Consider the following 18434-nt stretch of genomic DNA (forward strand, 5'->3'; position numbering starts at 1 on the left):
ACTAATGTTAGTTGATGATATCCTTTGTACTATTGATGAGGCCTCTCATGTCTCACATTTAGTTGCAAATAACTGCTGTGGTTAATTGGGTTAGCCATCAAATTCTCCTTAAAGCTCTCAAAAATAGGGTAGGCTTGTAGAGAGCCATTCGGACGTTGTTTCATTCCTGCCTATCAGAGTACTTTTAAGTGAAAATTGGAGACTTAATTTACGATTTTTATTCCTGGACCTTGCAGTGTCGCACAAAGTTAACAACCTCCTTTTTAATGTTTATGTCCACTGGGGAAACTTTATAAAAGTTTTGTCATCTTGTTTCAGCAATAAACTGACAATCCCCCAGTAAGATTCCATAACAAGATTAAGTTTTTTTCCTGCATTACTTATACAAATGGATGAGATGAAAGCACCTAAAATACAATGCCTTGAAGATGGAATTTATTCCCCTAATCTCAAATTCTAATCCAATAAACAAGCCTTTCTGATTTGAAATCTAAAAAAAAATGCTGATACCTCTTCCATTGTTACTGCCACTGTGTAATCCTTGGGTTTCCTTCTTGGTGACAACCTGTTCCTCAGGGGCACATCAAGGTCATAGTTAAGCCTGTCAGATTCCACTATCATAAACTCAAAACATACAAAACTATTCTGTGCCCGCAGGACCAGAATCTAGCAGATGACACCATGGCTATCTGCAAACTGGACTACAGCTCTCCACTCCCCACTGAATTGGTTGTCACTCCATGTGATTTTTATGGAATTGACCGCTGTCCTTTACTCTGCACTGGGGACTTTCCACTTAGTTCCAGACCTGATCAGTATGACAGTTTAAGACATAAATGGTATGGACAGTATTGACAAAAGTATTTGAATTTAGACTATAAGTTTACTTTATGCATTCACTGTTTGACTTTGAAACATAGATATCAGAGAACTGGTATCAGACTTACGTCACCTTAGGTATTTATCAAGGTCATTGTTTGGGTGATTTGACACTTTCTTGATTTCTGTGTAGGATAATGGCATGCGGCATAAGGACAATTTAATGCATTTGACTGATCGATGAGACAGATTGGTTTTATAGGCATGTTACTGTGGCTCTTGAGATAGATGGACCATAGGACTGAAAGAGTCATAGTTCTAAAACAGTCAGAGATGGTGAGAGTGCTTCATTCAGTGCCTCACATTACTTCAGCGATGCAAGCCAGTCTTTAAGAAGCTCCTTAAAGGGTAATACTGATGGTACTGGCCCATTTCAGTAAAGAGTTTGCAGTACTGACCACTGAGGTTGCTTCAGGTGTAGATTAGTTTGTACAGTTCATGCACCAAAAGACAGGCTCCACTTGAAGAGCATCTATTTTGTAAAAGGACAAGATCTGTCACTTATTGAGTTTAGAAAGCCACTTATCTCCCTGTTATCACACTATTGTCTCTCTGCACTTTTGCTCAGCTGCATATGTGTACTCTATGTTGTTGGTTTCTGTGTTAGATCATGAGGAAGATGACAATACCACAGCCAATTAGGCGAAGGATGTTGTGGAATCCTCCAAGAAGATTGGAAAATAGAGTGTGGAAAATGATGGAATTTGCCTGAATACAGCTTTAAGTCCAATCGCCACATTAGCTCTCAAGTTTTTGAAAAAGTGCACAATACTTTGGAAATCATACACACAATATCTGCAAAATGAGTTGAGTACTGTGTTTGTATCAGCCTCTGTAATTCCAAAGCAGTTCTTGCTGTCTGCAAATCATAGGTCTCAGTCGCAGAAGCCAAAAGAACCTCTTTTTGTAGTATAACTACGACCAGTTTACTAATTTTGTCAAAACACATTTCTTTCATAACAATTCTAGGCCAAGGGACACTGTTGATTACGTGTTGAGGTGGTGGGTTGTTCTTCAACAACACTATATTGTTTTAGAAACCGTAGTCACATAAAGCTGGCAGGGTTCCAAACCACAGCAGCTGATGTGGGTTAACATTAAGTAAGAACTGTTATTTAATAGTTCATGGTGCATAGGGGTGGCGAAATGGGAGTTGCGATAAGATACAATTCAATCCAGGCATCAAAGCATTGTATGTTCCATGCAAAAAAAAATGAATTGCACACCAGTGATTCTTAAAGGATTTCTGCAACTGGAAACACTGATCAACTTGAGGTCATCTACATTTAAACACATGTAAGAGAAAGGAAATTTCCATGAATTAAATAACTGTGCATTTTCTCGCACCAGCTCAAGGGTGTGTATTTCTGGCAATCATGAAAATGAAAAGTTGTAATTGACAGAGAAATAACTCTGTGCATTAGCCATGTAACAGATGGATTCTCAGTATCAGAAAAATGGGTATCCTTGATTTGTTTGATGCTTAAAGTGTAGGTGTAATCCTTTTTAGCCATTGTTTTTGGTAGTGTCAAATTGTAAGACTCAGAAATGGCAGTTATGTTTAGAATTGCCAGGACACATAACCTCAAAGAGTTTGTAGAGCTGAGTTTTGTTTTGTATTGTGGCACTTAACTGACCCTGTCCATGCTGTAAAAGACCTAAGCCTCCTTTAAGGAGATCTAATGCTGAAGACATGATGCCATTTAAGGAATACACTCTTTTTTTAAAAAGTATGTGCATGCCATTGTCGATAATTTTAAAATCTGCTTCCAAGTTCTCTTTATCTGTCAAATTCTTCCTGCAGCTTCTCTTTCTGACTATTTGTTGCATTAATTATAAATATAATATATGTCTGTCACTATAATTTGTTTATTTCTAGTGGAGTGTGTTCCATATTTCCTGTAATCAGGGACAAAAGCTCCTTCACAGCTGGAAGACTTGAAGGAGCTAACCAGTGTTGGCACAACTTACTCAGTCTATAGTTAATAATGACTACAGATAGCAATCTGTTATATGGTGGATTGGGGTGATTAGCTTTAGGATCAGGCCTTTCGGAAAGGAAACAATACATGCATGTATTGGAATCAAAAGGCTAAACCTTCAGGAGTGAATTGAGAGGAAGTAAATGTTTCATTCTAGATCACATAATTTGTTTCAGAATCAAAAAATGTCTATTTGGGGGTGCCAATTGGCGAAAAGTGTTGAATTAACATTTGGTTAGAGGTTTTTTTTTAGGTCTTTCATGGTTCTGAATCCCATACAGGTAGTGTAATGGATAGTGTCATTCAGAAAATTATTTCTTTGGTTATAATGCATGCTTGATTTGGGACTTTTTTACTTTAAACCTGCCAATATTTGGTTCCCTAAACACTCTTCTCAATAATGGCTTATTCTCAATACTCCTCTTTCTATAGAGATGTGTACCTGTAAATCAAACATCATACATTTTAAAGTCTCAGTATTCCAGTCATCTGAAAAAAGCACCAGGAATAATCACATCAGTTATTGAAACTTTCAACACATATTACAATTGCAAACTCTCAGTGGGGCCTATAACCTAATAGGAAACCCTTTCCTAGGCTATGCCCGGGGCACAGGATAGACTGTAATATTAGCAGCGTGAAGATCTTGTAGAGCTCTGTGGGATGAGAGATGCATTTGAACTTCCTGAACCACAGGCTGTGGAACAGTTCTTTACGGGGCGTACCGTCCAGTCAGAAGCAGTATAACAATCGGAAGCGTTGTCAGCCACATGATGAAAACAACCACCCCTGTAGTGATACAAACATAGAATGATGATGGTGTCAGATACCTCCTCATGGAACCAGAGATAGGCTAGAAGAAATCGATGGTATAGTGTAACTGAGGAGTATGGTCAAAAGTCGTATGTGTAGAATTCAGATTCATTTTTGTTGCTTGAAACATTTGCAATCACAGTAATGGCAGTGTAATTTACTGCACTCTTCTAGAGCAGGGAATGGCTGAGCAGTTCTAATCTGAATCCTCCTTGATGTCAAGGAGGGCCTGCTTTATAGAATTGGCCACATACTGCTTCTAAACATGGTCAAATTGCACTTGTTAGTTTTTCTTAGAAGCAGACTAATTAGGAAGGATTACAGTTTGTTCACCTTTTACCTAAAGAACTGGGATAGGTTGTGTGTGGGATGGTTCAAAAGCTTGGTTATTGTGGATTATTTCTTGAAATAGATCCTTTACTTATGAAACCCACCCGTCAGCAGCTGTTTTAACATTCTGTTCACTGGTGGCTGCTTCAGAATGCTTCACGCTAGACAGCTTGTCTGTGATCTCTCGGACATTCTGTAAGACATTTAAACATTGATCCAGGTCAAATTAGTTTTCTTCAGCCATCTTCCCATGATTATCTAGGCCTGGTACCTACGAAGAGCACCTTGTATGGAGTGTGTCCTCCCAGTATTTATCTAGGCAAGTTATTTCTTGCTCTCAGGACTCTATACAGGCGATGGTACCAAACAAAACCTGAACTGAGTACCCTAGTAGTTGGTGCTTTCTTTAGCATGTCATTACCACCCTTGAAAAATCTGTTACGCTCTGCTGGATTTAGATTGCTGAATTGTAGACATATTCCCAGAGCAGACATTGCACCCCTATAAGCCTGGGAACCAAACACAGGACCATTGTCTGAAAGAAAGGTACCAACTGCTCCCATAGCTATCAAATGCTGCATGACTTTTATGATAGATCAAGCACCCACATTTCTCTGAGACCACACTCAAAGGAATTGAAAACATGAAGCACTTGCCACCAATATGTACTTAAATTAATTAACAGAATGTTCTGGCCCGACATGGTCTCATATATAACCTAAACTGTGTATTGGAGATTGTGAGGTGAATCTGCTTGGGTCTTCTAACAGTAGAAGCTTTAATCTATTGACAAACATCACATTGTCAAACGTAACCTCTGACCTGTTTACATAAGCATGGCCGTCAGTTGTGTTGTTGGAGCATTGTTATGGTTGCACTTATCCTAGCATGAGCAGATGCCAATCCTTCATGGGCTGCTTTGATTAAGTCTAATCTAGACAGCTTATTATGATTTATTCTGTCTCTCACTCCAGGTCTAGCAACCACAAGAGTGTTATCTGAGTTTTATCTGAGTTAAAAGTGTAGGCGTATTTGAGTGGAAAGCCAGCTAGAGGCATTTAACTCTTCATTGTTGCCTGTATTGCTGATAGCATCTCTGTGTCGATCTTCATTTGAGATCTAGTTAAGACTGTTAACTTAGCAGGCTGTACTGCAGCCTTCACAGCTAAGGCAGCAGCACAGTTCATGTGAATCTCATCATGCTGATCGCCCAATGTGTGTGTCACATGGACAAATGGAAACCTATCTTGTAAGACAGCTATTTTTCTCCACAACTGTTTATTCTTAATCGGTTTCCAGTTTCAATCTTTGAATCCACTCAGATACCAATGTTTTAAATCTACATTGTAGCATTGCACACAGAAGAATGAATCAAAAACTGCTAGTGTGGGAACTGACGGGTCACCATTGTACTATGCAAGTACCAAGGCATGAATTTATGCATGTTGTGTGGTGCTGTCACATAGGATTTTGGTGTGTCCGTGCTGTGGGTTGAGCTCACTAACTTTCACTACACCCTGCACTGGGTGCAGGGTGTAAGGTGCAGGGTGTTGAGTACTTTTGTTTAGTTCCTACTGCAGGCTGTGCAGAGACATCCATGTAGAACATGCTCTGGCATGAATCAATGAGTAAGGCTTTTGTGGGTTGGTGTGACATTCTGCTCATATTAGAAGAAAGCTTGTGCCGCAGAATTAGTGCACTCTGAAATATACATCCACTGCACTTAACAAAGAGGCCCACTGTACACATCTTGTGTGTAGAGCTCAAGCAGTAGTAATGCATGCCTTAGTGCCTGCTTCTATTTTTGGTACAGGAGAAGCCACAATTCCCTCCATCAATAGGCACCTTTTCAAAATACCTGTCTGCACAGCTGCAAGGATTTGCTCTATTGAAGCAAAACGTGCTTGTGTTAGAGAATATAGGTGTGACTTGTGCACTGTGTGAATCGACTGTCCCTCGTAGATTACATATGTGTAACCCTTGTAGCTTGGTGGGTGCAACTCTTAATACTGGGTTTGTTTTGTTATCCCTAGTCAATACATATTTTGTCTCTAGCAGATCTGCTTCTAGTGTATGTAAAATATCAGTATGTTTGCTCATCCTTTGTTTTAGAGAACATGTGGAAGAAATTGAGTCATACAAGGACTTCACTCACTGAGCATAGTGTGGCAAATAAATTCATCCAAAGATAAGAAACCCTAACAACGTTAGTGTTGTAGTCTGCAAGGTACCACCTTCCTGAAAGAAGTTAGGTGCCAGTCCCTTGCCCTCATTGGATTGCTCATATCCAAGAAAGGTCACAGTCAGGTAGGCAATTATAGATGTCTTAAAATTATTTTTGTAACCTTGTGATGGTAGTATTGTCACTATCTGGTCCACCCTAGTTAAGTGGGCATCTATATGTTCAGTGAGATAGATGTCATCAATGTATGACAGTGCTTCAGGATCTGGTTGTATGATCTCCATTATGAGTGATGAGATTAGGCCAGGGATATTCTTATGTGCCAAAGGCAATCATTTGAATGAGTACTGTACCAAGACAGTAATAACTTGCTTTCTTGTGTTATATTCTGACTGAAGAACCAATTGGAGACGTCAAGGGTTGTTTTGTACTTTTCCATACAAGGTATTTTTTATTAAACCTGTGCTGTGTGTGTTTTGAAATGCATATGTTTGTGTGTGTGTTTAGATTTCTTCTATCTAAAATTCATTTATAGAATCCATTTGGTTCAAAAACAGGAAAAAGGGGAGTGCTTGCTGCTGTATGCCATGATACTGCAATTGATTTAGTATTGCTATTATGTTGTGCGTTGCTTCTGGCTTCAAAGGATATTGAGCCTGTGCTTGGGGCTCCCTGAGTAAGGGAATAATATGTGGAAAAGATGTTTTTTGTAGAAAGCTGGAGTTTGTTTACCGGCCCACTACTATACATTTCCTTGATTTCCACAGATACTAAGGAGGAAAGGGGTACTTGTATTACCTCCTCCCCATGGTGTGCTTCCTTAATGAAGACTTTGGGCCAGTCAGAGTCTTCTAGTATTATGTCATAATCTTCAGATAAATGTGGCTAGAAAACTGCTTTACTTGTGCACAGTATATTTCCCTCAATTGGTATATCTACATTTAAAACTCTATTGGGAGGATTTACATGTTAATCTGGAGTCTTAATCTGTATGAATTCATCAGTTGGACTCTCCACAGAAACCTTTGGCAAGTATGATTCATTATTGTTACTTCTGCTACTCTGTCTAGAAGCGCTCTCACCCAAATCCCCTTCTGCAGAAGTATCTGTAGGCGGTACAACATGTTTCCGATAAGTATCTGCTAGTTTCCTCTATTTTGAATTGAGTTTCAGTCCAAACCGTTCTCCTCTCTTTTCACTCTGATCTCAGTGTCTCATCCTGTTTCACCTTTTTGCTTGCTTTATTCTTCTTTTCTTTGATACTCCTGGAAAGAACTGGAAGAGTAGCTACCAGAATACAGATACTGTTATGGCCTTTTGATTTTATTGTGGTTTCTTAAGTTATACCCATCCCACGTGGACTCCTGAGTTACTGATGATCCAGTCCATCATTTCTCCCCCCTTCCCATTTCTTATCTTCTGTTACAAATTTTTCCTTAAAGGAACCTTCAATGTTGCTTTTAGGTTTCAGTTTGGTGTGCTGTGTGACCAATGTATCACAGCCCACCAAAGAGGTAGAAACTTCCAAAATTATTCCTTGTAATTCTCATTCATGATCTTGAACTGGAACTGATGCAAGCCTAGGGCACATAGCTAGCGCCGACGCTTCTCTCCTAATGTTGCTAAGGATGATTAAGCCAGAGCCAGTTCAGCCCTGTGCTCATTTTGTACTTCCCTGGGTGTTGCACTCCTGTTCTGGTGGCACCACTCCAAGGAGAAGGCAGAGTCAGTATTTTATGGTTGTTCTGGGGTGTTGGGTGAGGGTATACTGCTATCAACTGGTTAGTCTTGCGAACAAACCAGAAGGCAATTTTCATAACACTTCATAGACATTTTTCCTATTATAGTGTTTTTTGTCTGTGGGCTTCTACGACAATCTGCCCATGTACTACTGGTCCTGTTAGAGCTGGTTTAGTGTTCATGGATCGTAGCACATATTGAATGAGCTTACTGTATAAGGAGACTGTGTAATTTAAGATTCCTACAACATTGTGTGGTAGGGTCTCAGGACATAGGAAGGGTGTATATCCAGCTCATACTGGTCATATAGCCCCTTCTTGACCCAATCTAACAATCCTGTGTATGTGTGTGGGAACTCACCAGCAAACCAATTTTGATGCTATTGGTAAGTTAAAGGGATCTCCAGGTACTGGTATGCCCTTTAGTGTGCTGGCAGTGCTGCTAGTTTGTAACCCTTTAACCACCCTGTGGCAGCATTTATAGTCTTAAACTCCTTCCATGAGTAAAAAGTTTCAAAGGCTTATGCTGCATGTGCAGCTATTACAAATGTAACTCCTCCCTGCATCCAGAACATCCCTAACTTTGAGATGTTGTCTAACTGTCTTTCAGTAATTTATTCCTATCACAACATTTTAATTGAACAAATTCAATAAACATGAGTTAAAAAAAAGAAAACCACATATGGGGAAAAACCTTTTAAGACTCAAGCTTGACAACCCCACAGTAATAGGTGCTTCCTTATTCCCTGTAGGGAGTAGCCATAATTACTATGGATGTCTGTGTATTTGTAATGATGGTTCTCTTGTGTGTGCATATTCAAAAACTATTGAAAGGTCAAAAAAAAAAAAAGAAGAATTCTCCACGTTGGGCATCATGTTGCATGAACTAGGGCTTTGGCCTATCTCTACAAGGTTTGACTTCCCCACACACAGGTGCCTGAACTTGGTTCAGCACACCACAGCCGGAACATGAAAGTCCAGGTTGTTGTAGCCCCCACAGCCTGACTTAACATACTTGTTAATGTGGTGTCTTTGCTTTCTGGGTTAATAACAGTCCAATAGGGGATCAGGGATGTAGTGGTAATTCAAACCCAATTTTGTTCTTTAGAATAGCACACCCAATACTGAACTAGGAAAATACACTATATATGTTTAACATTGTTTATTTCAACAGTTGCATCCTGTTGCTTAATACATAAGTAAGAATCAAACAGAAGATAATTAAAATAGCACTAATGCAGGTTATTAACAGTGAGAATAATAGAAACATTTTAAACATGTTCATGGCATTATTACCCCTATGTGCTTCAGTATGAAATCATGGAGTCGCTAACTTGCCGCTGGTGTTTCTTGGGATTCAGCGCACAGCATACTTTTTCACAGGAGAGAAGTTGTGGTTATCAGACTTCAGCCAAGAGAGAGTGTTCCCTCAAAAGGAAAACACACACCAGCTAGGCTCAGCTCCTCTCCTCTCAGTATTGGCTCGGTATCAGCCCTCTGCATTGGAATGGATGCTGCTGCAGTACGGCAGTGTGGCAGGGCCTTTTACGATAACCTGGGATTAAGACCTCTCTCTGAATCTGTACATATTTACTTTGTGCATTCACTGTCTGACCTTGAAACATGGATATCAGGAAACTGGTATCAGACTTCTTTCGCCTTAAGTGTTTATCAAGACCATTGTTTGGATGATCTCACACTTCCACAAGTTCTGTGAAAGATAATGACATGCGGCATATAGGTCAAATGTAGACAGGCTTGATTTGCGGGCTCAAAATGGAGTTTGTCCATGCATCTATCTCAATTGTGCAGCACTTCAAAACTCATTTTGGGTGACATTTGCACTGTGTAAGATAATAAATAAATAACTTTCAATTGATTTGTGTTTCTGAGGACTGTACCAGGCTCATAAAGTATGAATTTGTATCCTGACAGTCCTAATGCTAAAAAAAAAGTGCCTACAGCTTAAGCTATCAGTTTACCCACAATATTGTACACTTTTGGGATTTAGAAACTGGCAGAAGGGATGGCTGCTAGCTGTCCTCTGTCGTTTACCCAAATCACAGAGAAAAAGTTTACTTTCTTTCCAGTCTGAATAATTTCCTGTCTGCTCTGCAGTATTACCTGCCCAGGAGAAAATATATTGTTTTTCACTTCCACTACTTCAGGATTAATATACAGTCACATTTACTCAACTTTTTGTAGACTGTTAAAAACAATATTAGCTTATTTCAAAATACAGCAGATGCCATCTTGTGATTATAGGCTAGGATCCAAGATGAGGGTTAATCAACCCACAAAGCAAAATGTCAACATTTCTCAAGGCCACTTGAGCAATTCCCACCTACACAAGTCTTTAGAGCTATTCGGGCTGGCATAGATGGTGAAAATATGGTCACTCTGAGAGTGGGCTAATTTAAATGGTAGCTGTTCCTCTAAATGTGCACATTTGAAAACAAGTGAAAACACTCCTGATTGGTCTGAGCTCACCTGTGCAAGCCTTTGGCTGGCCCTACTTGTTTATCATACTTGCAAAGTTTACTTTTTTAACCATGAATGTTCCTGGCCTGTATCATGTATCCATTGTTTCACTTCCAGCACTTTGATAGTAACATAATCTCAATTTTAATCAACTTCTTTTGATAAAATCCACCACAGCCAATTTCAAAATGCACCCGAGACTTTGGGCTAAGTTTCACATTGCCACTTTTTGAACCCACAATTTTTCATTCAAGAAACAGTCTGCATTTAACAAGCAAGGAAATGGTTCAGTATGCCTGCAACCAGAAACATTAAACATAGTTCCAGATTTCAACAGGAACACTGACTCAAGGTGAGGAGCTTTCTAGAGAAGAAGAGACGTTCAGAGAACCTCTTTTTTGACACTAAGGGACTGATTATGACTTTGGTGGTGTGACTGCCAGATCTCCAAGGTGGTGGTCTGCTGAAGGGCATCAGGCCGTCGGCCTCCCAATGGACACATTATGAGTTCCTCACCGGGCAGGCAGTATGTCAGCAGGGCAGGCACGACGGCGGCATGCCTTGGCTATGGGAGTGAGGCTGCAGCTAGTGCCGGTCACAGTACCCTGCCCCCCCAGTACGTCAGGTGCATTGTTCCCATACACCACGTGGTGCATGGCACACAGTGCGCCCACAGATCTCACAGGCATAGGGAGGCCCCACATGGGCCCCTGCCTTACCCTACATGGGCTCATTCCCTGGATTGGGCCCTTTTACCTGCCTGTCCACCGACCTCTTCATGGTGGGGTTCCCCCATGAAAAGCTCAGTGGTCAAGCAGGTCATAATACCCATAACATTGACCACCGGGGTCTCCACCGGCGTGGCAGCTCAGCGTGGTGGTGCCAGCGGCCTTGTGGTGGTCCGACTGCATTGCTCAGAATCTGGCGGTTGGATTGCCAAAGTCACAATCAGGCCCAAAGATAGTGCATCATAACAGATCAAGGGTTTGGGCTCCTTCCATAGTGGGGTATATAGATGCTTATTAAATTAATGTATTTGTTGTTCTTTACAAAATATACATAAAAGATGCAAAATACTATGTAGTGCAAACTGCTGTCTCGAAAAAGATGATGTTCCGTTTGATTCCAGCGAAGCACTATTTTCTTAATTGTTACTCGGTTGTTTATTCATAGTCTTCTATATGCGGTGCCAACAACGTAAATCTGACCACTCCACATTCTTCCACATAGCCAAGACGTTAGGCAAGAGCGAGAGCTGAAAAGTCTTTGGAAGACTTCATATGGGCAGTGCTTAATTTTTAAAAACTTCAAGTGCCTGCTGCCGAATGCCGATATTGCTCTATAGGCATTTTGGAGTAAGTAATGCAGTAACCCTGTAGTTTTTACGTACACTTATAGTTTAGTGAATTTCCCTCAGCGTGTTCCTTTTCTTATAATATTTAGTCACCACCTTTGTCTCTGATTACTTTTTTTTGCATTATATCGCTGCCGATTTTCATGCTTCATTGCACACACTGAATATGAAGAGCAACAGAAAAGTTGGAAAGATTGTGTTTTTTCAGCTCTTAAACGCAGTGATATTCAGCTCTATTTCTCAATTTTGTCAGATTAAAGAGCATGACATATGCTCTAATTTGCAAGTCAGATGTGTACACTGCATTTGGAAGTTGGGCATCGTCATACATCCTGATTGCTTTTTTGTGCGTAAATTAATAATGACATAGACTAAAATGTCGGATTCTCAATGTTTTTTATTTCAGACTATTTTTCGCAACACTTGGGCGAATATGAAAACGTGCTGGTTGCTTTGGAAGACCTCAACCTTTCAATTCTCAAGGCTATGGACAAAACAAAGAAAGTAAGGCCAAGTTTGGTTAACCAGCTCTCTGAAGGTGACAATAAATAAATATACTTTTAGAAATTGGATCATTGTGATGTTTACCTCAAAATGCATTTTGGTGTTAATAAGGTTCTCGTTACAAACTGGTAGGTAATCCCGTTTCGCAGAATAGTTTTTTAAAGGAAAATTGAACTCCCAAATTAATATTTCCCCACGCATATTACACCATGCAAAACAACCTGGTGAAATGTACACAGGGAGAAGTGTTATGTATGTAGAAATAATGCAGGACTCAGTGTACAAATAATGATTTGCGTGGTGAAAAATGTGTTATGGGGTGGCAATCCTGAATCCTGGAGTAACTGTACAACAATATGATACTTCCAGGTGAGGTGCCAGCAATGGGTTTACCCACATTGAGTGTGAAATGTAATGCTGTTGTACAGAGATGTGTGTGATGTAACCCGAAGGCATGGAAGCAAAATTATAATAATGCACTCTGTAGAACATCAAAAGCAGAACACGTAAAAAAGCAGTCCAACTGCAATTCGATTTAAATCAGATTTATATGACTAATACTTTGTGACCCCTTGTGCTTTTCTCATTGTTGGATTGCTTTATACCTTCTAAGCCAACCACTTGCGGCTTCACTACTGGTTATTGACGTATCTGATCATAACATGCAACAATGGTGCAAAGCATTAGCTTTTAGTGTCACACACCCCGTAAGATAGGTGTTTTACAAGGGGCAGGAGATAGCATGGCTGTCTTGATGTGCCCACAGAGAAGAAAAAGTATATTTGCTTGTTGATTCCTAAACATTGTTAAATAGATAGAAAAGTTGTCCTGATCATTAATTTTGACCGAAAATCTACATGCGGAAACCAATTGTCTTCTGCATAATTTTCAGTTTGCTGCTCCAAGGACAGTGCGGGATCCCAGTGGGAAGGATTGTATTAGTTACCAGCACATAATTGATTTTCAAGTGATAATATATTCCTGAAGAACACACCACTGTGTACCCCATTTACATCACACGGCTACTTCAGCTCATGCTTCTATGGCGTGTTCAAATAGAATCAAACACCCACCACAATTGATAACGCAAAATGATGGGGCCTCTGCAGAATGTGGAGAGGGGTGCATGAGTCTTGAATATCTCTCAGATACTCATTGACCCTATGCTGAATGTGGCCCTCCAGAAGGTTAAGGGGCCTTCTGAACAGGTGGACCCACCCCCACTTGCACCACAAGGGCCGCAGCCTATATTATTCCCCTGATACAGCTGACTGAGGATAAATGATGAGCTACTGGAGGAAATATGATCAATAAGGAAACTGAATATCTATATTAGATAATTATTTTTTCTCGAAGATGCTAGTAACAAAGTCAAGGTTATGGTAAAGGAAAGATTTCATATTAAAAGTTGATTTAGAGCCCCCCCCTCCTTAAGTGATCATATTTGAGAATCAACATGTGGATTATGCTTTAATCTTTGTTGTAGAACAAAGGGGAGTTATATAAGTTAAAACTGCCATAGAAATGCAAAAACTACATTTATTCAGAGTGAGTATCACAATAATAAAATACGTTTTTGAATGGTCCTCGCAATTTAAGTACACACACTGGCTTTGTAGGTCCATTTAGTGTTCTTGTGAATGTCAGGTAAATTAACATCAATGCAGAAAACAAAAAACGCAAAAGGTCACATTTAGTGTAGCAGCGAGTCCCCAAGAGAAGACAGAGACTGTGCAATTTCATCATAATTTTTAAAATTAAAAACAAACATGGCTATTTAGAAAGGTAACTTACACTTGTGAGTAATTTAGATGTATAAAGTTGCTGTTTTTTAGGTTGAGTTAATTGTGCTATACCAATTATTATTTTGCACTACCTACAACATTTTCGCTTTACTTTACTATACCGAGTTCTTCACCCCGTCTATAAAGATTTCCATTGGTGGAGTGTAGGGAAAAGTAAAAAGATTTATTTAACTCAAAAAATAGTAAAAATATTTTCAAGTTAAATAAGAATGTAAATTAGTTTATAAATTTAAATGTAGAGCAAAATTTAAAAAAAACCACAGTATTTACTGAATTTTATATTAAATCTTTAGTATGTTAACTCTATTAAATTACACAATTATTTTCCTGCAGTTTAAATTAAAAAATAAATTCCCACCTAAATTACAAAATTACAAGTTTGTTAATATCAATAATAACTTTTTTAAAGTAATTAAAAAATAATGTAACTATATTTAAATAAAAATTGGAAATACAAAAAATGTCAAAATACTTTCATGAAATTATATTTTTATTATTAGATTTTGTAATATTAAATAATTATTTATATTTTAAGTACTTTCAATTTAATGTAATGTAACATTATTTCTTATAGATTCTTAATATAAATCCCTACCTCTTATTTTCTGTGTGAGGGTGCTGTGTTACCAGTGGTTGCCCATGTGGTTGCTGGACTTACTGAAGCTTTTAGATAGAGAAATTTAATGCTGCTTGGGATTCCTTTTTAGCTGTAGTAACTTTAGAGTTGCAGTTAGTTAATAGCAATGTACTTACTCTTTAGTGATTGGGTGCATATCTCCATCTAAACTCCTCCCTAAACTTTACTTAACCACCCCATGCTCCTCCCCTAGTTCCCTCCCATGTAGCAGTATATATGCCTATTTTCCAGCCGCTCACACTGGTCCATCCCACATTTGCTACTAAGTAAACATAGAAAAATCAGGAGAAGTGAAGATTTACACTCATAGGTTTGTGATTAGTATTTTGTAGTACCATTGCAGTACTTTAAATTTCAGCTTGTGAATAGCCCCCATAGTCTTTGGACATGGAAAGAAGAGTATTTGAGTCCAATGAATTATTCAGTATGCTCTAGGGGGTGAAGCTTTATAGCTACGTACAAATACAGGATAGTTCAATGGCTTTTGAGACCACAAAGATCATTTACTCTGTACTTGGTACTGTTAAAATCTGAAGAAAACCCTATGTAGCCTAGTTTGTTTGCATTCATTCCCATCATAATAGCTATTTTGTTCAGAGAAAAGCAAAAATATATATTTTGACACAAAGATGTTCATTTGCATTCTAATAAAGTTATAAGATAAGTATTGTTTAGCATAATATTAATTTCAGCAGAGTAGAGGCTAAGAGTAGGGCCATATAATAGTAAGGATGGTTGTACTTTTCTTTTGTTGCATGTTCAGGACCTCTTTATAGCAGCCAAATCCCCAAGACATAAACCATATGTCCACCAGTTCCAATACACAGCCGGGAACAGTAACCGGATTGCAAATATTTTGCAGTTCCACATGTATTCGGAGAAAAAACACAACCTGAAGAAACCTGTCCTGACAATTTTGATTCAACAGTTTTGATGAATTTTTCAAATACAAAAGTGAATGTCCCCGTCAGTAGAAATTGTTTCCTTTTGATCTGGTTTCCATTGGGGCAATTGAAAAGTTTGGCAAACAATCAGTAGTACAATAATCAGAATTAAATTGCAACGTTCTCGCTGCCCAATCAATGTTAGAATTATGCAGCTTTAACTATGGCCTGCCCAAAATCATGTTAAAATAGAAAAATGACAGTCAAATCAAAACAAATCTTTTCATGATAACTTCCAAACCATCGTAGAGGAAAAATGTACTTAAGGAAGCATACAGGGCCTGAAGACAACATGGAACTTTTTACTGCTTTAACCTCCTCAAGACCTTTGTCCTAATCACTTGAATCTGTAAAGATGTGAGTAAGCATAATGTGTTTATAAATCACTGAGGCTCCTGAATCTAATAGTCCCAAGATAACCTTTCTTCTCCATCTGGCAACAACACTTTCATAGGAACTGTCATGTGACCAACTAAAGACTGAAAGCAATTCAATACTGAATTCCAGACTGACTTGGAGAGTGATTTAGGGCTTGTCAAATGGCACTCTGCCCTTCCAGGCGGTGCATGACATTACCTCTATGACCCTGTCAGACTTACATCCACCACTTTTAAAGATGACCGGTTGTCATCTCTATACAATGAAAATAACCTCTGTCATGGAGGTTTCTTTCAATGCACAAAACGTCTGGTGGACGGACGATGTCTGGTTTGATGGCCATCTTCTAAACCTTTTCAAAGCTTCTGTTTTCCAGAAACAAACTCCCAAAGAGGGAGTTTGTTACTCAAAAAAACAAAAAATCTAATAACCCTCACAACCTGGGAATACACTCCCAGGATGTGGGGTCATAATTGTTTTACCTGTCCCTCAGTGCCAGGTTTTTCCATTTGCATAGGGACAAAAAATAAGATATTTCACTATCCACCTGAAATAGAAAGAGTGGTGCAATATCCTTCCTTTGACAGCCCCTACTCAGTTGGTCCATAAGAGGAAGCTTCAAGTCGATGGGCTCGTTAGAAGAAACCATTTGCAACAAAGTACCCTATCCGCTGAACTCTAAACCAGGCCCTTAATTTCTTCATTCAACAACACAGCTCCTTTCGTTTGAAGAATACAGTTTTAAATTACTATTTCTTTCCTTCCACTGATGTTACCCCTTGTTGACTCATAGGAACTTTACAATTACTATGACAGTCTTGCACAGTGGCCACATTTATGGCACTAAATGCATACATTTTTCATACCTTTTCTTCTTTTCTTTCTTCTTCATAGGGAGGATCTTTTACACCACCTAGTAGCATAGGCTCAGGAACTTCAGAATTTCTATTCTCGTCTGTTTTTGGATGAACTACAAACACCTTATTTCTCAGAGCGACGCACCACCAAATCTACAAGTTCCTCTCACTTAGTTAGAGAATTGACTACCTCTGCTAGTACATCTTTTAATTCATTTAGTACACCTTGATAAAATAATGTAGACTTTTTCTCTTCAGGCAAACCAGCGTCAACTATTAACAGTTAAGGGTGATTACATAGCCTACAAAATCTTGATGGTATTATTTCAAATTTAGCAGCTCATTGTCTAACAAAAGAATATGTGATTTCCTGTTAGACAACTTGTACATTATATATGAAGTGGTTCTTATATTCTGCTAATGCAGTATTGCAGTTGGCGGCATCCCCACTCAAGTGAGATGATGCAATTGCTACTTTTGTTTGATCAACTGGAAATGCAAGAGATTTACGTAAAAAATACAACTGACACTGGTAAAGGAACAATGAAAATTTCTTCTTCCACTAAATCGTTCAAGTAGTGGTAAAAGTTATATAGGTAGAACTTGAGAGTACTGACTGTATACTAAACGTATAATCTTTTCTAGGGTCTGGCCAGATCTAATCATATGTAGTCTTAGATTCTCTATGTAATGGATCCTGACTGGTGTATTTCTATTTATGCTTTAATAAATAATGCATTTCTTGTTTAATCTCTTATAATACAATTCACAGGGTTGTTTTCATACTTAGTTGAACTGACCTCCTATTGTATGTTAGTTACTGCATCTAAAGTTGAGATGGTATAATATCAAATTCCATTGCTTTGGTTGCAATGATAACTTAGCAAGGCGCCTGTTAAAATGCACTAAACTTGTAATCCAGATCCAAGTGGGGTGGTGTGAGCATCCACACTTCTCCATACCCACTGGCAACCTTACATTAACAACATTCAAGTTAGAAAGTTAGAAGTAAACCTGGGGAAATGGACAAGAGATAGACACTGGTTATCATCACACAGCCAGGCTGCACAGCTGGGCTTGGTCTGCACTGATATCTAAAAACAAAAGAAAGTTTTTAGTATGGCTATGGTATTGACTTTGGCATCAGTTTTCAATATTGTATATGATATGCCTCCTAAAACACGCTTTATTTCTTACTCTCTAAGCTGAAATTAATTTTGATATTTCTCATGAGCTGAACTATATTTAAAATGTGCATGTTAACTGATAACATTCTGAGTTATTATAGGTTGTTTGCTAAAGAACACTATATTCAATATTACGTGAGAAAATTCCAGGGCTCTAAACATAAAATGTAACTATTGGATAACTGTGCTAGTGCGCCTGGTCCTTTGTAAGTAAACTTACAAAGGGACGTGTATAGGTTGATTAACCTTTTAATTCACATGGAGTATCCTAGCTAGGCTAATGGTTTGTAGACTAATGATTAATACACAACGCAATAAACATTAGTCATCATCAGCAATCACTCCTCACTGTGGAATGTGTA

General features: G+C 38.7%; 1 protein-coding gene across 2 annotated transcripts in view; it reads left to right on the top strand.

The window, feature by feature from the left end:
- NECAB1 (N-terminal EF-hand calcium binding protein 1) overlaps positions 1-18434 on the top strand; it is a 1270485-nt gene that overhangs the window by 618201 nt on the left and 633850 nt on the right. For both annotated transcript variants that reach the window (XM_069220455.1, XM_069220456.1), the window contains exon 5: positions 12167-12264. In XM_069220455.1, the coding sequence (XP_069076556.1) occupies positions 12167-12264 (98 nt within the window). The remainder of the gene's footprint in view (positions 1-12166; positions 12265-18434) is intronic.

The sequence above is a fragment of the Pleurodeles waltl genome, chromosome 2_2, assembly GCF_031143425.1.
Source record: "Pleurodeles waltl isolate 20211129_DDA chromosome 2_2, aPleWal1.hap1.20221129, whole genome shotgun sequence".
NCBI lineage: Eukaryota > Metazoa > Chordata > Amphibia > Caudata > Salamandridae > Pleurodeles > Pleurodeles waltl.